At 36.5% G+C, this 24,264-nt stretch overlaps 1 protein-coding gene across 9 annotated transcripts in view; it reads right to left on the bottom strand.

Moving 5' to 3' along the window:
- LOC137239258 (serine-rich adhesin for platelets) overlaps positions 1-24,264 on the bottom strand; it is a 62,969-nt gene that overhangs the window by 20,005 nt on the left and 18,700 nt on the right. For 8 of the 9 annotated variants that reach the window (XM_067764351.1, XM_067764348.1, XM_067764353.1 and 5 more), the window contains 9 exons: positions 21,505-22,851; positions 18,993-19,493; positions 13,566-13,683; positions 13,357-13,492; positions 10,277-10,406; positions 9,989-10,201; positions 4,817-4,885; positions 2,502-3,329; positions 351-827 (listed from right to left, as the gene is read on the bottom strand). In XM_067764351.1, the coding sequence (XP_067620452.1) occupies positions 351-827; positions 2,502-3,329; positions 4,817-4,885; positions 9,989-10,201; positions 10,277-10,406; positions 13,357-13,492; positions 13,566-13,683; positions 18,993-19,493; positions 21,505-22,851 (3,819 nt within the window). The remainder of the gene's footprint in view (positions 1-350; positions 828-2,501; positions 3,330-4,816; positions 4,886-9,988; positions 10,202-10,276; positions 10,407-13,356; positions 13,493-13,565; positions 13,684-18,992; positions 19,494-21,504; positions 22,852-24,264) is intronic. The other variant, XM_067764347.1, reaches the window with a different exon arrangement.

Below are 24,264 nucleotides of genomic sequence, written 5' to 3'. Positions count from 1 at the left end.
ATGACAGTCCTTGGTCGGGAAAAATCCCGAGTCGCTCCGGTACATAGAACCGACTGCCTTGGGAAGTTATTTTCAAGTCATGCAGGGTGGCACTGAACATTTTAAGTGGCTACAATTTTTACAGTGATAATCTTAAAAATCTTTGCCCCTGAAAGTGGCGACATTTTCGTGTAGAAAAGAAATCAGCATAATAGTTATATACCCATTTCATCTCTATAGCATTGTGTTTAGCAACTCTGGAAGATATACGTCCTACAAAATGGTGTTTGAGCGTAATGCTCACGAGATCTTACAAATATGAATTACTTTGCCCATCGCATATGCATATTTATCATTTCAGTTTTACTCACTTGCAAAATAGAGTAGCAAACTGTCTGTACGCAATATATCCTGTAGTAATAGTAGGAAATTTCCGCAGTCGCGTATGGTTACTGCCAAACCCATTTTCCAAGGCAACAGCTGTATGCATTCTAAACGATCCGCTGTTACGCTGACCAACAAACGAAGCCACTTAGCGACATCTTCATTCTCGGGCGCAAATGATTCCATCAAATAACACTTGCAATTGGACATGACAACAATGCCGGTACATAGGAATTTTGTATTGCCATTATAAATACGTGCACGTGCCAACCATTTGAATTGTTCATTCTCATCGAACTTCGTCTGATAAAAGTATAATTTTAGGCGATGATCCACATCATTGAAATCGCTGTAATTGTATTTGTATGGTTCACAGGCGGCGTTATTGTTGTACATCTTTTGGTTTACTTGTGCATTTGCCTTCTTCGAGCTGGACATGAGATTGTTGGTGGTTTGAACGAGTGCTGCAAAAGAAAAACCTATATAAATATCATTGTTCGGGTGGAAGCTTATACAATAACTGAGAAGCGGGTAATGGTTTCAAAAGGGACTCGTAAAATCTGGGTCTCTGGACCTAGGTGCTGATGGCGAAATCGATACCCAAGACTGAATCTGTAACCGTAGGAATGTTTTAGGCAGCAACTTTTTGAGCAAGCAATGTTAAGTGATGTCGCATCCCTAGCATACCGGTAAAAGCAGTGAATACGATGCTTATAGGGAACAAAGGTTGAAGAGGCAGGCTCCTTGTGATCGATGATTGGCTACAAGAAGCCTGCATTGCTATGTCTGGCGGAGTACTTAACACAACTTTGAGATTGAAGTGGCGTGTGCGAAGGTCTAAGGGTTAAACTTTTGCGGATTTGAGTTCGGTACGCTTCGGTACTAGTCCAACTGTCGAAAAAGCGATTTGTTTGACCCTTGAAGCGACAAGTCGCCTTGATTGATTTAATGTTCTCTAAAAAATAACGAAAGCCAGGATAAACCTTTGGAAATTCCGCGAGCAGTTTGCGCCTAGAAAGGTAGGCCTCGCAAGTGCCAGTTTAATATAGCTTCTGTCCAGTTTTGGAGATCCTTTTCGTGATGTCCTTCGTCAGGCGTTTAGATGCCTGTTTCGTGATAACTGCCTTAATCGGAAGCAGCAAGGTAGAGCAAGTTTCCTCCATCTGCCTTTTCCAACTCAGTGGAGGTCTCCCCTTAATCTGCTTACCAATACGGGTGTCGAAAAAAAATGTCTTGGCCGGAGCGTCTTCGACCTGTAGGCAATAATATTTGTTCGTCGCGAGCGGACTGTGCTCATGCTGAATTAAGCTATAATGCATATATAAGCAGAATGTGATTCATGATTCTGCAGGTCTTCTGCTTCGTGGAGTCTCCAATACGCGATTAGCTCGGCTTTTTCGAGTCCTCAGTTTAAGCATCCATGGTTTTCATCCTAGAAAAACTTTTATTGAAAACTGGTTACCCTGCTCGTTGTTAAGTGGGGGAGGAGTAAATGTTTTTCCGAAGCGCAGCCTCAAAATTAGTTAGCTTCCCCATAAGCGCCAGAGCTGGAGCCAAGGCGACAAAGAGGAGATCCACCTACACAATGTTCTATGTTAATGTTGTTGTTGTAGCGATAAGGTTTCTCCCCGAAGGCTTTGGGGTGTGTTATCAATGTGATGGTCCTTTGCCGGATACAGATCCGGTACGCTCCGGTAACACGGCACCATTAAGGTGCTAGCCCGACCATCTCGGGAACGATTTATATGGCCACATTAAACCGTCAGGCCATCCCTCCCTCCCCCCTCCAAGTTCCATGAGGAGCTTGGGGTCGCCAGAGCCTCGTCTGTTAGTGAAACAGGATTCGCCGCGGATAGGTGAGGTTGACAATTGGGTTTGGAGAAGCTATGTATTGCGCTGGCAACCTGAAAGGGTTGCGCTACACAGTCCCTTGAATCTAGTATTTTAGTCGCCTCTTACGACAGGCATACCTACCGCGGGTATATTCTGACCCCCTAACCCGCTGGGGTTCTATGTTAATGGACCCATTTTATGATTATTCGGGCATATAATCTGTGCTCCAATAATAACAGTTTCGTATGCGAATACAGCTTGTTAATAAGATAAAAAAAGGATCAAAATAAAAAGATCATACTCACCACCAAACATGGACGTTACTTTGTACTCTTCCTTTTTCGCTGTATCTAGCACACCCTGCCCATTTTGCGTACCATTTGCGGACTTTACTGCATTCGTTATAATTTGCTCGGGTGAGTAGCTGCGTTTCGCAAGTGATGCCATACTTTCAGCTGCTAGCAGATTATTAATTATCATTTGTTCGGCGCTCTTCGAAAGCAATTCATCGGATGATGGTGTTTTCTCCAAGCGTTGTTGCTGTTGTTGTTGTTGTTGTTGCTGCTGTTGTTGTTGTTGTTGCTGCTGTTGTTGTTGTTGTTGTTGCTGCTGTTCATAAGCAGTACAAATACTATCTGTTACCGAACCCGACGAACTGCTCTCGATAAGCTGAAACTGCGCTAAAGGACTAACAGCAGAGGTCACAGGTGGAACTGCAGTACAAGTTGTGTTTGGTGGCTCCGTTGAGACTGTTGTTGTTTCCGTCGCAGCTTTTGGACCATTTTGCGTACCATCCATTGCGGCTTGATTCTCTAACATAGTCGCCTGTGTGGTATTACCAAATTCACGTTCAATAAAACTTTGCGTATAACTAAGGTCATAGATTGGCGCTAGCGCTGATAAATGTGCTATACGTCGCTCCTCGGATGTCTTGCGTGTGGCGTGATGATCAAGCACCTCTATACTTGATTGACTGGGATTAGATATGATATCAACATCACTACTTTCACCATTAAATTCCTGATCCCTTTCGATATTTGTGCTACCCACAACCGATTTATTAGAATCAAAGGAATTTTGTGAGTTTGTAATTTTTGAGCAGGACGAGGATTCGTTAAGTGAATTAGCTGAACCTTTATGTTGATATGAATCGATGGATATGGCAAAGGGAAAGAAATGGGAAGGACGAAATTTAAAAAATTACGTAAATTGAGTATACATTTTATGGTTTCTTAATAAATGTTTTATGGCTAACCTGCACCCAAGCTGTTAATTCAAAATTATTCATTAGTGCAATTTGTTTTTGTTACTTACTGCTCTTGCAAGACCTCCGAAGGGATTTCAGGCTGAGCTTCTCTTCCAATTTGCACGTGCTGCTTTTTTAATTTTTGCTACAAATTGGAGGGACAGGACCTACATGTTTTATGCCGACTTCGAACGGCATCTGCAAGGCAGACGAGTTTTCACTGTGGAGCTTTTTAATGGCAGAAATAAATTCGGAGTGCATGTCAAATCACTGCCGAGGGGAGACCCCGCTCAGAAAAACTGTCTTCTAATTGAAAAAACTTGTTTCTAAAATTCCGATGTTGCTTTGCGGGAGCGTGAACCCAGGATTCTCGGTGTGGTAGGCGGAGCACGCTACCAACACACGACGGTGGCCGCCAAATAAAGCATTTTTCCGAGAGCTAAAAAATTTGCTCCGATTTAAACTTGTTCTGGTAGTGACATAAAAACAAAACCGTTCTAAATATTCATCCACTATTAGCGAGCAATCGGGAATTTGTCACATTTCGTTTTAGCGATTTACCAACCCGAAGATCTCGACTGCTGGTATGCGTAGTGTGGTGTGCGTCATACGACACCGAAGAGCCTGGGTTCAAGTCCCAGGCAATGCTACATCAAAAATTTAGAAAGAAGTTTTTTCATTTAGCGGCGTCGCCCCTCGATAGTGATTTGGCAAGCACTCCGAGTGTATTTCTGCCATGAAAAGCTTCTCGATGAAAACTCATCTGCCTTCCGTTGGTGCGGAGTTGGCGAAACACATGTAGGTCCTGTCACGCCAGTTTGTAGAAGAAATCACAATTAACACAAGACAAATTAGAAGGGACGCTTGGCCTAAAAGAGAAGCTTGGCCTATCGCGCCTTGTATTTATTTTTATTAATTTAGATCTCTACTTCAAGGATTATATTTACAAGCAACACATTTGAAAATGGTCTTCCAAGACCAGACATCTATCGACAAACTTCGGCGAATCGCCTTTCTTAGTTTCATAGTGAGAACCATCGAATTAAAATGTTTAACTGTACAATTTGACATCGTATTTCCTTCATGATGTTAGACTTAAAACTACAACAACAATCACAAACACAAACTAAAAATAAATAAAATTCTTCAACCTTAAACTAAGTACAGCAAAATCTTACGCCCACAGTTGGGCGCAGGCTTTCGATTTAAAGCAAATATACATGTACGTAAGAAAAGAAGCATTGATAATAACATTCAATTATATTTAAATTTTGTGTGGAACGGGTGTAACTTTTAAAACACTATATAATTTTAAAAATGTCTTAAATATCAATGCAACTTTTGTTCAAACACTTCAAAGCAAATGATATTAACTTTTTAGGCCATTTGGTGGAATCCTATATTTTGGTGTGTTAATTGCGGTAAGTCTGCTTGATCCTTTAACTTTTTAATATGACATTATATTGTGCATTTTAAGTTGTAGTTTTAATTTTATACAATTTAAGTTCAAAAACGGTATATGTACATCATATGTATGAAATTGAAAGTTAGTTTTGGTTTGTTTGCATCGTAGTAGAAGCATGCAAATGAAGAAAACAAAAACAATTATTTATCTTATTATATATAGTACTTACGTGTGCAAAAAATGAAAATTTTAAAACTAAAGTGAAATATTTACAATAGAACCACATTTTGTTAATAGAAATAAAATAATTTATAATATTTTTACTCATGGATATATCTTAAGCAGACCTATTAAATAATGATTACTAAGGGTCATGATTAGCCGTTCCACTGATTATTTTGTTTAAACGCCTCAAATGTACTTGTATGTAGAAATTATCCCGTATATGCAACAAAAAAGAATTTTTCTTTCAACAAAGAAATAATCAAAAAATAATCGAAGAAATTAAAAATAATCAAAAGTAATAATCAAAATGATTACTTTTGATTATTTTTGATTTTTTTCAATAATCGGAAAAAATTATTTTTTTTTTTTTCTAATGTTAATGAATTAATAATTGCCTTTTTCGGAAAACAATTGAAATAATCATTGGTCATTAAAATAGGCATCTAATTAATTGATTACTATTGCTAATTCAAATTTAACAGGTCTGATCTGAAACTATAGTTAAAAAATCCAATTAAAATTTTTGAAAATACGAATGTTTGTTAAAATTAAAATACCTCTCACCAACTACAACAGGATATCGGCGGCTAAATGGAAGAGTGCCATATTTCAGCTACATATGCAATTTTTTTTTCAAAAAAAGGTAGATGGAGACGGAGGAAAGCTGTAGTATAGTGAGGAAAAGGTAAGAAACATGGAATGGGAAAGATGAAGAGGAATGGAAACAAGTTGGGAAAGGAAGACGACATGAATAATGGAAAATTGCACGGAGAAAATGACAGAAGTGTATAGGAGGAGAGATCAATGTGGGACAAGAAGGAAATATACATAATAAAGAGGCAGAGGCTGATAGGGTAAAACGAGTAAGAGGAGAAATTAAGATGAAGTGAAGAAGGGATATACAATTCACCTTATATTGTGTTCTTTAGTTATTTTTAAATCAGACTGAGCTAGAGCGTAGCGTAACCGTACTCACTAGTCTATCCTACTATTATAAATGTGATGCCTGGATGTCCACATGATTGACTTTGTGACTATTACGCCAGAAGGGTTAAAAGAAGGGAGCCCCACCTGTGAACAGTTACGTTAAAATTATTTTCAATCGTTATACCTTTAAGTTTGACCTTGATAGATGATATCAGGTCTAGCGAGGTCTAAGAAAATTTTGGAAAATTGAGTAGTGCCTTCTCAACCTCCAGCCTATTTGGAACAGAATCATAACTCTATTTATCCTATACCAATAATATATGGTATAGCGGCCATATAGATCGAAGTCTAAACCAGGGTTAACCATTTAGTTGAATAATTATTGACGCCACTTCACACGTATTTGTTATGCTCTTTCGTCTTTAGTTGTCGCTCAACAAGCAGAGTAGCAACATCGATTGTTGGTGTCGCTTGGTTGTGTACGACTATGCTATTTATGCGCGAAGTTTCGCATAAATAAACAAAATCCTTGCATACGACGTTGCCTCGTTGCTTGCTAATAGGCGAATGAATCGTGCATCAAGTGATTCGTACGATTATCGCGCTCTCACTAATACATCTACACTTTTAACTTTGGTTAACCCTGCTCTAAACAATTCAAAAGAACGCGTTGTACTACCCGCCTCTCTTGCTATGTAAGGACAATATTTTGTTTGTTTCAAACCAGTTTCGGGACAATTACGTGACAATTTCGAGGTAATTTCGGGACTATCTTCTGCATATTTCCGGATAAATTTGTGGATCATTCAAGAGAATTTCTAGAAAGTTGCTATTTGTTCCGATTTTTATTATTGTTTGGTTTTAATTATAGTGAAGTAGAACAGCAAAAAAATTAATAGAATGAACACATAAAAAAAAGTAAGGACGGCTAAGTTCGGGTGTAAGCGAACATTACATACTCAGGTGAGAGCTTTGGAGACAAAATAAGGGAAAATCACCATGTAGGAAAATGAACCTGGGATAACCCTGGAATGTGTTTGTATGACAAGGGTATGCAATTAAAGGTATTAATGAGGGTTTTAAAAGGGAGTGGCCCTTAGTTGTATATGTGAAGCCGTTTTCGAGATATCGACGAAAATGTGGACCAGGGTGACTCAGAACATCATCTGTCGCGTACCGCTAATTTATTAATATATGTAATACCACGAATAGTCGGATTTCGCCCATTTTTAATACCAAGATAAAGTGAGTTCAGGTAAGTACGTGAACTAAGTTTGTTGAAGATATATCGGTTTTTGCTCAAGTTATCGTGTTAAGGGCCGAGCGGAAGGACAGACGGTCGACTGTGTATAAAAACTGGACGTGGCTTCAACCGATTTCGCCCATGTTCACAGAAAACAGTTATCGTCATAGAATCTATACCCTTACCAAATTTCACAAGGATTGGTAAATTTTTGTTCGACTTATGGCATTAAAAGTATTCTAGGCAAATTAAATGAAAAAGGGCGGAGCCACGCCCATTTTGAAATGTTTAAATTACCTTCTTTTAAAAGGGGGCAGTGCCACGCCCATTGCCCAAAATGTTACTAATTTTCTATTCTGCGTCACAAGGTCAACCCACCTACCAAGTTTCATCGCTTTATCCATCTTTGGTAATGAATTATCGCACTTTTTCGGTTTTTCGAAATTTTCGTTCATTTGAAATAGCGATCTGAGATGAGTTTCCAGGAACTTACATACCAAATTTCATTAAGATACCTCAAAATTTACTCAAGTTATCGTATTTACGAACAGACGGACGGACGGACATGGCTAAATGAATTTCTTTTTTCGCCCAGATCATTTTGATATATAGAAGTCTATATCTATCTCGATTAGTTTATGCCGTTACGGATTACCGTTATGCGAACAAAATTAATATACTCTGTGAGCTCTACTCAGCTGAGTATAAAAATTTTAATTTTTGTTCTGAATTTCTATAACTTCTATATAATTGCGACTCTATCTTGGGATGAATTTGTGAACCTCTTCGTCATCATTTCAGGATTACTTGGGGAGAATTTCGGAATTGTTTTTGGGATCTTTTTAAAACTATGACGGGATTGTTAGTATTCTGAACTACGCTGAACGCTCATCTCAAGAAAATTTCGGAATTATTTCGTGATTGTTTTCAGGATCATTTCGGAACTACAAAATTTCGGGATCCTTTCAAGGATCACTTTTATAAGACTTCGTAGCAGTTGTGGGAATGATTTCGGGGCTGCTTCCAGAACATTTTGTTATTGTTTTCCGATCAATTGGAGATTTTCTCGGGATTGGTTGCTTTGGAGTCATTGGGCGTTTTATTTTCTAAAGCGTCAAAATTTTTTCTGCTCGCTTAGAAAAAAGATTTTATTTAATTTCGAGAATTTCGGTACATTTTTCATGTTAATTTCGAGATTTTAAGATATTTGCGGGATTGTTTCACGGATTAGATCGATACTATTTCGGGATTATATATTTCCGGATTATTGTCACCCCTGGAAACTGTTTTTAAAAACGTTCTAACTCTGGGTCTATACGACATAGGCCATTATTATCTGAATCATGTACATAGACCTAGGGGGAAGTAATTTTTATTTTGGGTTCAATGAAATCTGATTTTTTTTCTTTGTGCGACGGGTAATTGCTAGTATAAAATACCAGAGAACTGCAAAAATCACAATTTTCTTGATTTAATCAAACACTAAAACTTGCATTCACACTCAATCATGTGAATAAACTCATAATTGAATAAACTCGTAATTGAATATACTCAGCATCTGTCTTTACAAGACTCTGTTACCATGATTGCGATCGAATGACCGAACAGGTTTTGCGTACGATTGTATTGATCAAACGAAGGCAAGCGGGGAATAAAATCAAAGCACGAGAATTAGTATCGTTTAGTTCGGCAAACAAACATAATCGTAAGCAATGTTTATATGTATGTTTATATGTAGCTTGTCGCCGTGACCTAAGGGCAGAAGAATCATGCAACTATTCAGACGCATGGAGTTTTCATATTTGCCTTTTCATTCCGATGAATGTAATCACCGTTGAGGCAAACGCCTGAATTGATTATATTTACGCATGCAATAAGTTGGTTGATTTTAAATCAATGTCGATTATGTTCGTTTAAACAAGTTGGATCTTTGAACACGATCATGTTGCCGAATATAATGTTGTTGTTGTTGTGCCGATAAGGTTGCTCCCCGAAGGCTTTGGGGAGTGTTATCGATGTGATGGTCCTTTGCCGGATACAGATCCGGTACGCTCCTGTACCACAGCACCATTAAGGTGCTGGCCCGACCATCTCGGGAACGATTTATGTGGCCACATTAAACCTTCAGGCCATCCCCTCCCTCCCCAACCCAAAGTTCCATAAGGAGCTTAGGGTCGCCAGAGCCTCGTCTGTTAGTGAAACAGGATTCGCCGCGGATAGGTGAGGTTGACAATTGGGTTTGGAGAAGCTATATGTTGCGCTGGCAACCTGCAGGGTTGCGCTACACAGTCCCTTGAATCTGGTATTTTAGTCGCCTCTTACGACAGGCATACCTACCGCGGGTATATTCTGATCCCCCCTAACCCGCTGGGGGAGCCGAATATAATCGAAGGTTGTTGTGTTCGATTTTTGCAGTTCATTGATAGAAAAAATGTGTCAACAGCTATTTTGGGTGCATGCTGTTAACAGCTGTTTCTCGCAATTTCTTTTTTCTTTTCATAGGCCGGGTCATATATGTGTTAGGTGTTGTGCTCTCTGGTGTTTAAAATTGAATGGAAATGGAACATCCCCAAAAACGGTTACGCCTAGGCAGTTAAACAACATAAATATCGTATTAGTGGCATTATTTGTGAGGTATTGGCAAAGAGGCCATAACTTCTTCCACTCAACTGCCGATACGAAATAGGCAACTACATACACTTAACAAAATGCTTTAAATGTTTATAAAAAATAGTTTGTAGCTCACCAATACTATTTCCATCATTTACAACATCAATATTTGAAGACTCCGTTTTACTCTTTTGCTGCATAGTTGGCGGCATACTGCCATCGATTGGAGTTTCTTCATCTACAATTGCTGCGGGTGATAACTTTTCACTCACGACATCTGATAGCGGTGGTTTCGGTATGTCATGTATTTCTGCAACAAATGTGCTCTTACAGTCGGGACAGTTGACTTCTGAAGTTGATGACGGGAGAGAGGAAAATAGTTTAAGATTTTGTTATTAATATTACTAATTCTTTCTTAATTTACCTTGGTTTTGTCGCTTGTATTTAGTTTCCACTGCGAATTGACAGGTACAGTTAACACAGCGATAGACGGTCTGATTCATTTCGGCGAGATCACGCTGGGAAAGTATTGCGCGTAGTTTGCGCTCAAGATCCTGCGAAGAAAAAGAACAAGGTTATAGTAATTGATGGATTCGATCATGCATTATCACTTGTTGCTGAAGGTGGCTTCAGATTCAAGTCGAAATATCGACAAATTAAAAACCAAGGCAATTTTAAACATTGTGTTTTATTTTACCTACGGCTTTTAAGCTAATACAAATTAATACAACATAAAAGTACAATGCCAATTTCCACAGGCTTAACGAAATAATTAGTCAAGTTTTCTACATTAAAGCCCTAATTGAACTCAATCTTCCATACAAAATACAAATTCTTAATTATCTCATTATGGCTTTATTGAATGCCTAATCGGGTAAAAAATCCAGCCGGTTTTGCTCGGTGCTTCGAATTTTATTGTCAATGGAACAAATGACGATCAAAAATAAATTATTTTCAATAATTTGCGAAAAATAGAAAAACACGAAAAAATTCAAAATTTAATTTTCGCTGTATTTGCTGCAAAAGATAATATGGCTTTTTCGAAAATAGCCACATATTTGGTTAGGTGCAACATCTACGGGTAGTTGCGCATACATTTTATTTTGATTGTATTTATAGTTCAGACGGAAACGGCTGTTTTCCATTTTAACAATTTTTTGTAAGCGTCTTACATTTGGGAAAGAGACTATAAAAAACGAGCTGGCTTCAAAATTTTGTAAAGTAAGAAATTATAGGTTTATATTGGAACGAGACAAATCGGTTTCGGCGTTGTGCCATCCTCAGTGTCGATTTTCGTTCTGATCTGTTGTTGTCTTTTGTCCTGTATTTATAGTTCGTAAGTACATGAGCAGGTATTGTCAAAATTGATGCTTGTGTATATTTAGTTATGTGTACGTGCTGGTGCTCAAATGTCCTAGAATAGGAGAGGATCCAACGGATGAATAACAAAAACAAATCAAAGTTGCTATAAAAAATGCAACAAATATAGTAGATTCTAACATGGCACATAGATTGGTCCAAATGAACTCGTCGGCCCCTCCACTCATTTCGCTACTAAAAATCCACAAGCCGGACACGTCAATGAGGCCTATCATTAATTTTAAATCGGCACCATGTTACAAATTGTCCCAATATTTAAAAACGATATTGAAAGATATTGTGGAGCTAAGGAATGAGTATGCAATAGCCAACGCAACAGAACTAATAAAGAAACTTGAGACCGTAGAGCTAACAAAGAACAAATTGGTATCTTTATATATTATTATTTATACCCATCAATATCACTATCATAAACTTTGGACATAGCTCAACAATAGTTCATAACACAAAAAACAAAGTGAAAGGTATGCAAATCACAAATGCGCTAAGAACCACTTTACTACTTTCAATTCAACAATAAAATATATAGACAAACAAACGGTCTTGAAATGGGAAGCCGCACATCAGCCGTTCATATGCAAGTGTTTATGCAAAATCTGGAAGAAAAGTACATACAAAAGCTGAAGTCTAAATTAGGCGTGTCATTTTATGCTAGCTACGTGGATGACATAATATGCGTTTTAACTACTAATAACGAATACCTGGTACTGGAGTACCTCAAAAAGCAGCACGGAAATATAAAATTTACAATGAAAACCGAAAAAGACGGAGGAATCAACTATCTAGACCTCACGATAAATATTGATAAAGTTGTCAAAATATTTAACTATGACATATATAGAAAGCCAACAGCCACCGACAGAATAATACATAATACCTCAAATTACCCCCAACTGCATAAGGCATTAAGGCATTTGGTACATAGACTTGAAAGAACACCTCTTACACAGAAGGCATATAAGAGAGAGATTGAAGTCATATATATAACTCTGCTGCAAACAACGTATATAAAAAAGCACTAGTAGATAAGCTCAGACGGACGCATGATGAACCAAAAAGAAATAATAAAAAGGATAATAATAACACCTGGACGACTATGACATATACTGGAAAAGCAACATATAAATTGACAAACTTTTTTAAAAAATACAACATTAACTACTAACTCAGAGGATCCGTTTAACAGCCACGGCGTACCTGCGAATGCCAACATAGTTACATAGGACAAACAGGACGGCAAATAAGAACGAGGTTCGGAGAGCAATTAGAGATTACAACAAAAAAAAAAAAACACGGACTCCAAACATTATACCAGAGTCTAACTTCGCGAATCACATGGTCGAAAATGAATGTTCCCCAGCAAACATCAATAAAACAGTTAGGGTTCTTCACATACAAGCAAAAGGCTGACGTCTCAACGTACTCGAAAACGTGGAAATCTCCAAACAGAAAACATTCGACGGTAGAATAATAAACGAACAGATAAACACAATTTCTGACACAATATTCGAGCCTTTTAAAACTTGTATACAAGAAACAAAGTAATCACAGGTACAACAGACAAACACACAACAACAAATAAACACAAAACAATTCATGCACTAAAACAATAAACCCACCAATAAGGCCAACCGACTAAAATTACGGACTTTTACCTACCTCAGTTAGCCACATAAATCGATCAGTAAAAACCACCCTCGTTTCTGAATGAGCACACAGCACATACACAAGCATCAATTTTGACAATACCTGCTCATGTACCTACGAACTATAAATACAGGACAAACGACAACAACAGATCAGAACGAAAATCGACACTGATGATGGCACAACACCGAAACCGGTTTGTCTCGAAACCAAATTTGACAAGGGATGACGGAAAATCGTACCAATATACATCATTTATCCACCCTTTCAAACCAAATTTGATATTATATGCAGTATAGTTTAAGCTGTATTTTCGTAAATATTCGGAAATTTTGTGGAAATCCGTTTGGTTTCACTTCGGGATTGTATCGTGCCCATTTACGTGCCGTTTTAGGACAATTCGTGGATATTTTTAAAATAACTTCATGTCTAGCTCAAACAAAAAATTAATCTATATTTTTTATTAATTCTCTTTACCTGACACAGCCCGTCCTCCACCGTATAGATGCGCTCTTTTTTATCCGCTTTGATTGTATCAAAATTTATGCGTATCGTATTTGATTTGATGCGATCACAGGATTCTAATATTTTTAAACTCCACTTGGTTTGGGTCCTTAAATACGTGATTTCAAAGAATAATATGAATAATTAACATTAAGAATAAATTTAAAATATCAGCAGCTCACTTTTGCGTTAAGGTATCACGTACGCGCAAATAATTTTCTGATATGGTTAGAAAAACCGCCGCATTACTTGGCGTTGTATATACGATATAGGTCTCTTCATCATCTTCTGGCTCAGAGTCTGAATGTATAGAAGCAAAAGATGTACAATAGTTGAAAAGTAAAAAAAGTGGTCATAAAAATGTTTAGCTTATAAAGCATTATGTGCCCTAAATTGTAATATTTACAAGTAGCTTCCCCTCATAAATTATTATAGAATACACCATACATAATCAATGTGTATGAATATCTGATGGCAATATATTTGAAATATAATGCTGGCTGGCAACGGCACAAAAAATGCTACTGGTAACCATAGCAACGGGTGGTTGTGTGCGTATCGGGTGATTGTCGCTTGCCGGCCACCATACAAGCAGAAAGCGCTAGAGTTGTGCATTTTCGTTCATTTCAGAGATTCGGTTCTTTCGTTCTCTTTCTGATGAACGAACAAGTTGTTCATCTGTTCCTTTTTTTCAAGCAAATTTGTTCACTGCTACTCACATCCACGAAAAAAGTCAACAAGTATAGATGGGGGTGTGTATGCAGCAATGCTTTGTGTAGGTATATTTAAATGTGTTATGAATAAATAAGTTAAGATCTGTGGTCACAAACCATAATCGCCTAACTCGAGTTAGGACAAAATTTAGTTATTAGTGCCAGCATGTTCAGCGTAATCAATTCTATGGGTCATCCACTTTTTATTTCTGTATCTTTTTTTAGAAAAAGGTTATTAAAAAAACCTAACAGCTTAAGTTATTCTTCGCTTGGTTGTTTTGGCATAAAAGCCTAACTCATAAACTCTCCGTCAAAGTATCCTAGCTTAAGTTAAGCATTTTCATAATTTATTTCCTTTGTGGGGCATAACAGCCTATTTCAACTTAAGATTGTAACTTATTTTTTCCATTACGACATATATAAATTTAAGTCGTTATTACAAAACATAGCGCCAAATATATTTTTTTTGTATCTTGAGTTAGGCTGTTGTTCCGAATTACAATAACCGCCATTGGCTAGCATAAATTAAGATAAATTATTTTTCCATAGGAAGCCATGACTTTTTGAAAATATTATATTGAGTTACGTTCTTATTTCAAATTTTATTTCAAAAAAAACCTGTACCTAAGTAGACATAGGTTTTTGGTATTCAATAATATATTTTTTTAAACGAATCATTAAGTTGAGTTAAGTTGTGTCAGAGAGTTGAGGAGCTTATATAGCAATTATTTAAAAGTAATATTTCTTGTGAAAAGTGATAAAAAAAATGTCCGACAGAGCAGCAAAAATGGTTGAATTGGCTATGTCATTGCCAGAGCGTCGAAACAACGAAGGTAAGTAAATAAAATTAATTAAATGAAATAAGGTTGTCCTTGTTATTTTGCAAATCAAAATTTTTGGCATGTAATTTGAAATATGAAAGAGTGACATAACCCCAAGGCCAAACATTTTTATTATCGCACAACCAACCTTATTTCTAGTGTCGTTTTTAATATTTTAAATAAAAACGTGTAAGCACCCTCGGAATTTTAAACATTTTCGTCTTTAAATTGCAATGTTGTATTTACCTATAACCCAAACAAAAAACTAAACAATTGTTTTCAATTTTACTATAGTCACTCTTGGTACAAGTGGAACATCTCATGTCGAAAATGCCAGCACCAACATTCAAAAATACCGAGACGCTAACGAACCAGAAAACTTTATTCCTGAAAGGCCTTGCGATGGGCGATTCCAAAATTATTATTCCAATTTTGTTCCATGTGTACAAAATGAAACAATGTCATCAATCCACGGAATCGAGTTTAATTTAGCTGTTATTGAAAGTAAGCATTTTATGCAGATTATGCCAGAGTTTAAAAGTATTTATTACTAAAATTAACGAGGGTAACTTTTATTTTAACTAGGTTTGCATAATCCAAAAAAACTTAGTCATGAGGCACATGAAGACGTCCTTTCTCATAGTGGAGAATTTGACTCAGACAACTCCATAAGGGATCCGGACTTTAGTTTATCACGATCTGCTACTAGTATGGATTGCTCATCAAACGACGAAGAAACTTCTCACCAGCCTGATAATTTAAACGGCCTTGCGAAACCAAAATCAAAGTCAACGAAAAAGCTTCGTCGTGACCTTAGAAATAGGGGAAAATCATACACAACTTGTTCAGGTAGAATAGTTAAAGCCAGGGTCTGCAATCCAACGTTTGATTTATGTAGAAACAAATGCAAAGAGAAATTTACAACTGAACAAATAGAATCTCTATTTAAACATTACTGGTCCCTGGGAAGTTATGACCAAAGAATTTTGTACATTAGATCATTAGTAGCTGTTGGGGATAAAAAATGTGACACCCTATGCAATACAGTAGAACGCAGACGAAATCGAGAAAATTCCATGCAATATTCATTCCAGATAAATAGTAATACAATCAAAGTATGCAAAAAGCATTTAGGAAATGTTTCGATGAAAGTGATAGCTTTATTAAATCGGTCGTTAGAAAAAAAATTAGTTGTCCGTCTATGCAATTCAGTGATCATCGAGGCAAGCATACTCCTACATCTAAGATTTATGCTTCGATGGAAAATGAAATTAAAGAACACATTTCAAGTTTCCCTGCATACGAAAGCCATTACAACCGGCGCGATACTTCTCAAAAATATTTAGCTGCTAGTCTCAATTTATGCACCGCCTTTACAAGGAAAAAGTAAGCAATCCAGTAAGCCTTTCTAAATACTCTGAAATTTTCAAAACTCTTGGTCTTAAATTTAAAGAACCTAAGGTAGACACTTGTAGCACCTGCGACACTTACGTTGCAAAAATAAAAATCGCTCTAACCGAAGATGAAAAAGCTTCATTGATTGAGCAAAAAGAAATTCATATAGCTAAAGCTGAAATGGCTTATGAATCTAAACGACAAGATAAAAAGCGCTCGGTGGAATCGAACACTATTAAAAGTTTTGCATTCGATTTACAGCAATGTTTACCAACACCTTTTCTTCGAAATTCTATCAGTTTCTACAAAAGACAACTATGGACGTTTAATTTAACGGTTCACGATCTTGCAACTAATGCAGCAAAATGCTTCATGTGGCACGAAGCTATGGCTAGACGTGGTGGAAATGAAATTTCCTCGTGTCTTTTTAAATTGTTAAAAATGTTGCCAGCAGAAACGAAAATTCGTTTGTTTCTGCCATGTTTATTTCATTTATTTCCAATGCGTCTACATTGGATCACATTGACCACAAATTCCTCGAACCCGGCCATACACATATGGAGTGCGATAGTGATCACGCCCTTATTAAGCGAAAGAAAAAAAAAACAAATGTCGAAATTGAGACCCCAAGAGATTGGTACCAATTCGTAAATACTATTGGACCCAAATTGCAAACTATTGAAATGCAGCCAAATGATTTTTATAACTTTTCGGACTTATCCAAATCAAAACTTTCTTGGAAACGTTTCAATGAGGATGGCGAAAAATTTGTATGGCACGATATTCGATGGCTTCGTTATACCAAGATGTCCAACAAAGTCCAATACAAAACTTCATTAGATAATGAAGAACCATTTAAAATCTTAAAGGTGGGCAAAAGAGGGTGTTTTATAAAAGGATTTGGAGAAATACAAAATATAAAGAACTTACCATGCATTTCTAAAGAAAAAAAGAAAGATCTTATGGACTTGAAGGAGTTTATAAAACCAGAATTTCACTCATTTTATGACAGCATTCTCACAAGTATGGAGCAGCTTAATACCCATCCCGATTTGACGGAGTGTGACAGCGACGAAGATTTTTGAAATAATATTTTTATGTATTTATGTTCTTTAAACTATGGGGCATAGTTATAGTTGAAAAAGAATATGATTTTAAGTTAGTTAAAGCTTTTTGACACAATTTTATATGTGCTATCTGTCAAAAGTGCTCCAACTAACTTAAAATTACTATAAATATGCCCTTATATGACTGTATTCCAGTATTTTTGGAAATAATAAATAAACTTATTGTGAGTCATACCGCATTTCAAGATTTACTATATAAAACTGACTTAAGTGAATAAAATTAATACATTAAAAGTAAGGAATAATAGCACAACTACACATAAGATTTCAACTTTAGGCACTTCTAAACATTTTTTTATTCGGAATAACAGCCCAACTCAAACTAAGACATTTTAAATTTTTTCATTCAACAAGCCATAATAGCCTAACTGCTTTTTTCCTTTATATCTTTCAAATTAAGCAAAAACATAACAGTTTGCTTGCAAAGTTAAAAAGAAGACCGATACACCTTGTGTATTTATTAAACGATTAGCAATAAATATCATACCCTGATTTGCAGTAATGATTTGAAACTTTAAATTGCTATCCTGAAAATATTGAAAAACAGACTTAGACGGTTATGACTTGTGACCACAGATATATATACATATGTATAATTAACTTCACAAAGAGTTACAAATTTCGGAAGATCCAAGAAGTTGAAAGAGTACGGGCACATAGTTTCTTACAAAAGATGTTTTACATAAATACATACATACATATCGCATAAGTGGCATCATCGACATTCGTGTTCACTATGAATTTCTACGTATGTATGTATGAATTTACAATGTTCGCGAAAGAGCAGAGAGAAAGAATAAAACGAACTAAAAGAACAAATAGAACCGAAATCGAAGATCTAGTTCACTTGTTCAGTTGAGAGACCCGGTCAATTGACCAAGTTCAGAACGAAACGACCCAACTCTATCAAGCGCCATTTGTATTGAAAATTCGTAGCGTGCAGACGTAAACATGTCATCAGATGACGATTTTTTATTGCTTGTAAATTTTGCAACTTTTTTCTAAGAATTTTTTCGAGTATGCAGTTTTGTAGCTTATTCACTTTTAATAATGCTAATCTTAAGCCACTATGAAAATTACCTGATTTTTGACAATTTTTTTTTTCCATCCGACCTTTGCATTCGTAGGTTTCAATAAACCGCAACGTAAAATCTTTTTCTTCCGCGAGCTTGCTCATTTCACGTTCTCACAAAACTAACACACTAATGCATGTCAATCACATTGGCTACGATCAAAGAGACCAGGTGTCAAGCGAAAAATCTAAAAATTTTGATTTTCATCAACACGAAGCCGATAACAAGTACGTGTGAGCACGACTACAGCCGATCGCCCGTTGCTATGGTTACCAGCAGCATTTTTTTGACCGTTGCCAGCCCGCATAAGAAATTGTTGCAACAATCCAACATATTTTTTGGAGACAGCTAGTAAATAAGCTTTTGACAGTCAATTTTTTAGCTATTCCACTATTTTTCTTAATTTATCTTAAAATACAGTCTACGAGAGATTCTATAACAGAAGTTATATACTATTTTGTAAATCCAATATATCTGTACCTTCAGGTTCATCATTAGTTGCATTTGTATAAACATTTTTCAAATGCGCCGGTTCATCTACATCCTCCTCCATTTCAGGCACCGCATCGGCACTCATATTCGATTGCTCTAGCACAGAACTCAAAGATTCTACTGTCGAGGATTGCAGCGTCAAGCTTTCAGCATCGTTTCTTGATTGATAAAGCGTATGATTTTTAGCATTTGCATTCGATTTTGAGCTATCCTTACTTTGGTACAAAGTCGTATCGCCTTCGCTGTTATGTGTTTCAGACACTTCCACGGGTGAGGCGTATATTTTTAATTTAGGCACTTCTCCACCTAAAAGGCTATCTGTCATAGGTGTAGATGAATATAATGTATTGCTCAATGGTTCATTGCTAGTATTTTCAGTTAGGGAACGAGTTGCTGCCAGCGCCGACTCTGATAGGTCCCCCAAAAAATCATTTAAAAGTTGTCTTGAATCGTTTGTTGCTACTGTTGCATCATCCAAGGATTCAATGCCTGTAAAAATAATGGAATTGTTTCCTTAATAGCACTTTTGGACCTTGGTTCCGAAAGGCAAAACTTGTTATTAGATTTTAAAATGGTGCCCATGTTATTTTTTTCTCAAATTAATATGGCAAAAACGCTCAAATCACATACCACTCGGTTTCGAAGTTTCGAACAAAAGCAAGAAAGGGGTAAATAATAGTCTTCGTGTTCGATAGAAAGTTCACATGCAAATGTAAGAACAATGTGATCCACATACAAAAATCTTACGTTTGCCATATTAAAAACCAAGGAATGAAACCGAACCGTTAACCGTCACCCTTCAAAACCGCTTATTTTGCATAGCCAAAACCGAAACATACATTTTTAGCCTAAACGAAAGAAATTGAAACCGTTTCAGATACCGGAACCGGTGCCAAACGGCTTTGTCGAAAATGCCAGTATCTGGTAACACAAAACTCTTTCATTCAATTTCTTTATATGTAAATACTACATACATAATTAAATAAAAAAATTGTTTCTACAAACCATGTTTTTATTCTGAAACCAGAAGCGGAACGGAGCATAAACCGAAATAAATGTTGAAAATCGAAGCTGAAACAGTTTAGAAAAACCGAAACCGAAACGGGAACGTTATTTCAATAGGTTGCATACCTTGTTAAAACTAAAATGGTGGCCATGCTTTTTGAAGTCTGGAAGGAAAGCGCCTTATTTCGAGTCTGTTTTTTCTGCCTTTTCCTTTTGATTAATTTTGAAGATAAAAAAATTTTGGGGCGAATAGCCAGGTTCTTAAAAATTAAATTCTTCAGAAACAACAATCTTTTTTGAAATTGGAAATTCCAAACAACACAAAAATACATTATGTATGTATTTTTAAAATTAAGATATCTAAAAAGACGACATTGGCGTCCCCCAGCGGGTTAGGGGGCTTCGAATATATCCGCAGTAGGTATGCCTGGCGACTAAAGTACCAAATTGATTCAAGGGTTGTGTAGCAGTGAGCTGCAATTATTCATCTTTTAAGGTTATTAGTGGACTAACGAAAAAATGAGTATTAGTGCGTACACAAACAAAGAATATCAAGCACTTATATCCACTAAAACACATTTACATAGTCATGCTTCGTAAAATGAATAACCGCTCATAAGCCACGAATCAGTTCAGTGCTCAATTGTCGTATTGAGCAAGAAAGTCAACTGTGTTATACGAAAACACTAATTGGAATAAGTAAGATTAACGTACAATAAAATGAATACAGTCATATCAGCCTTCTGACGCTAGCAGCACATCAATGTACACGAAACTAAACTGAATGCAGCGCTAAAGAAAAACCGATAATAAACGAAGTATACAGTGTATTATACACGAAACCAACTTGCTACTGAGTTAAAGCGACTATGATTTCAGTTTATAATCAACAATGTCATATATGAATGGGACATATGTGTTGCGGGGCACTCGTATGTATTTTCTATTTTATGTGCTAGTCACTCATAGTATTTTTTTGTACTTGACTAAGTACACATTTAGACATAATTTTTTGTCTCATGACTAAGGGCACTAATTTTATTAGTACCCTCTCAAGGGGTTGCCAGCGTAATATAAGCTATACCAACCCAATTGTCAACCTAACCTACCCGTGGCGAATCCTGTTTCATTAACAGCCGAGGCTCTGGTGACCCTGAACTACTGATGGATCTAGAGGGTGGGTAGGCGTGGTCGCCTAAAAGGTTTCATATGGTTATACCAAAGCGTTCCCGAGATGGTCGGGCTAGTACCTTTATGGTGCTTGTTACCGGAACGTACCGGATCTGCATCCGGCAAAAGACCATCAACATCGACAAGACTGCCCAAATTCTTCGGGGAGTGTCCTTATCGCCACAACAACAAAAACATTGGCGCCCGACGTACCATTATTGCAAAATAGACAAAACTTTGCCTATTTTTCGGTATCAAAATTTTCGAAAACACAAATATAACCTTATTACTAATACATAGATATTTGTTCATTATTTTAATTTACCCAAAACACTTTGCATCATTTCCGCATTGCCGGACTGCAGCCAATTGTCGCCATATTTCTCGCGCAATGTTTCAATTTGCTTCTTGGCCTCCAAATGTTGTGTATCACCTTCGGATATGACTATTTTCTTTAGAGCTACTTTCACTGGTTTCAATTGCTTAGCCAACACGAGCTCATCGCGTTCGTCGGACGCATGTGTAAGGGCGCCTTCAGCTTCCATAATATCTACAGTACGCGCTTTAGACGACTGTTTACGTGCACTTTCTGGTGCTCTAACAGTTTCCGCTGATTCGGCAGAGTTTTCATAAAATTTGAATGAACGCAAGGAACCCACACTCGAAGCGGGTGTTTGTGTTGAAGACGGCACGCGACTACTATTTATAGATGTGGAAGACGATCTCTGCGCATAGCGGTTGAGTGCGCCTACATGACGCAGCTGTTGACTACCTGTTACAGCTTTTTCACTTTTCGATAACGGTTCGAAATCTAAGATGAATTTTACGGTGGCGCTATTTTTGTGCAAAAATTGTGCCGTCGCCAGACGATGTTTGGGATGGCAGCAGAGCGGGTTACCATATAGATTAAGATAATTTAAGGTGACTAACGCGCTTAACGGCAGCAAACATGAATGGTCGAGCAAAAAGTTATCGGAGAGATCCAAATCGGTGAGCGCATCCAATTTGGCAACACCCATAAGATCCTCCACAAAATTATTGCTCATATTTAGCGATTGTAAGCGCTTATAAGCTTCTAAGTGAAATTGTGGTACATTTTGCAAGCAATTATAGCTTAAGTCAAGAGTCTTCAAATGTGGTAGCCATTTCACAGCATCCACGCTACGCAGCTTATTATGACGAAGATTGAGATGTTGTAAAAATTGCGCAAACTCCAAAGCGCCATTGATATGTTGCAAATTATTATAGCTAAAATCGGCTATTTTCAATTCATTCCATACAAAACCATTCGAGTTATCACCACCACAGCGTGTTATAATCTCATCCACGCTTGTCAAGCTTTTCACACAAATTAATTGCTCCAGTTGGGCGCGAAGCCTTTGTATACCAACGACTTGTCGCACATTTGTTTTTTGCACCTCAAGACGTCGTAGCGCACGAAATTTACTAATATCGATTGTACCCTCAAAGTACTCGTCATTGGGATAATGGATAATACAAAGTAATGGTGTCTTCTGCACAAAGTCATAAATGAGTTGAAGATCATTAAAGACGGGTGATCTTGAATTGACGGTTTTAGCAACTTGAAAGGTTTGCGTAGCTGAAGCACCAATTTCAGCAGCGCCATCTGTGATTAGCGTAAATGAATCATTGAGAGCGCGTAGTAGTGAACCTGTAAGAAAATACAAATATACAACATATATTTACTGTTCTACTTAAATAGCGTATCATTAAGGCAATGCATGATAGGATACATAAGTACTTAGCAGAATTTTAAATTGATAACAGTTTGAGTTGGTTTGGCATTCATCAAGATTGAGCTAATTTTATGCCTCATGCAATGTCGTAGCCAATAATAATAATAACTAATATCGCCTGTGGTCGAAATTCGACCAACGTGTATTTTTTTCAACTCAGTATATGCATCAAGTGTTGGAAATATAGCAAACTGATCTAACTTACTTAACTTTTTCTTTAAAATTTTGAATTTGATCTAAGACCCTTTACTTTTTGATTGTATTTTCTTAAATTTTCTACAAACTTTTCACGTGTAATTATAACGTTTTGGTATGGAGCTCCTTAAACAAAAATATAAAAATTATGTAAAATCAAATGAAATTGACATAGAATTATGGTGAAATGACTTGAAATTGAATTGAAAAATAGGGTTTTCCACACCACCCGGAAGTTCCCCGTTGGAGCGCTACCGAAGTTAGTTTTGGGAGCTCGGTTCCTCAGTAGGCCTATATAACCCATATACATATATCGCCCATTTACTTCAATAGTGTCATAATTCAAAAAACACAAACTTTTAGTTAAAAACGAAGAAATTTGCTAAAGGAATGTAGCCTATTTCACGCCACCCGTTTAATTTTGTATAAATACATATATAATATGTAAGTGTGGCACAAAACAAAAATTTCGAGTATAATAGAGGACACCTTCATAAAAAATAAAATAAAAAATATAAAAAAATTATGTAATGAGAAAGAAAGCAGAGTTTACTAAAAATGTTTAATTAAAGAAAAAAATAAAGTACTTAAATTGCGAAAAAATTAAGTGAAGTGAACAAACAGTTCCATATAAAAACGCAATAAGTGCACTTAGACTTTTTCCGGGGTTTGATGTGATCATTGTGGAAATATGAAGATTCTAATGTTCGGATATTTAATGTTGGGATTCCCATTGAGATCTATGTACGTAATTAATTTGTATTAAATTTGTAAACACTCAATTTCATGAATATATATGACCATATCTACCATAAAATATCGTCTGTGAACAATACAATACTAAGATATAACAAAGCAGAATAAATTAGAAACAAAAGAAAAACAAACAAAAACATTAAAGTTATTCACGTAAACATATTTACTAAAATAAAATTGATTTCATAACTTTAAGCGACATAAAAAAATTAGGGTTATGGGATCTAAGCATCCGATTAACGAATATATAATCCAACAAAGTTAGCCTAATAATAAATATAGTGGGTAATATACTGACTATGCACGCTATGATGCCGGTTGCCGTTTTGACCTAAAATCAAAAACATTTTTGGGACGTTTTTTTGTTTCGTTTAATA

Source organism: Eurosta solidaginis, chromosome 2, assembly GCF_040869045.1.
Source record: "Eurosta solidaginis isolate ZX-2024a chromosome 2, ASM4086904v1, whole genome shotgun sequence".
Taxonomy (NCBI): Eukaryota; Metazoa; Arthropoda; class Insecta; order Diptera; family Tephritidae; genus Eurosta; species Eurosta solidaginis.
Note: the sequence above shows the minus strand (reverse complement) of the source record. Positions and strands in the feature narration are given on the sequence as shown.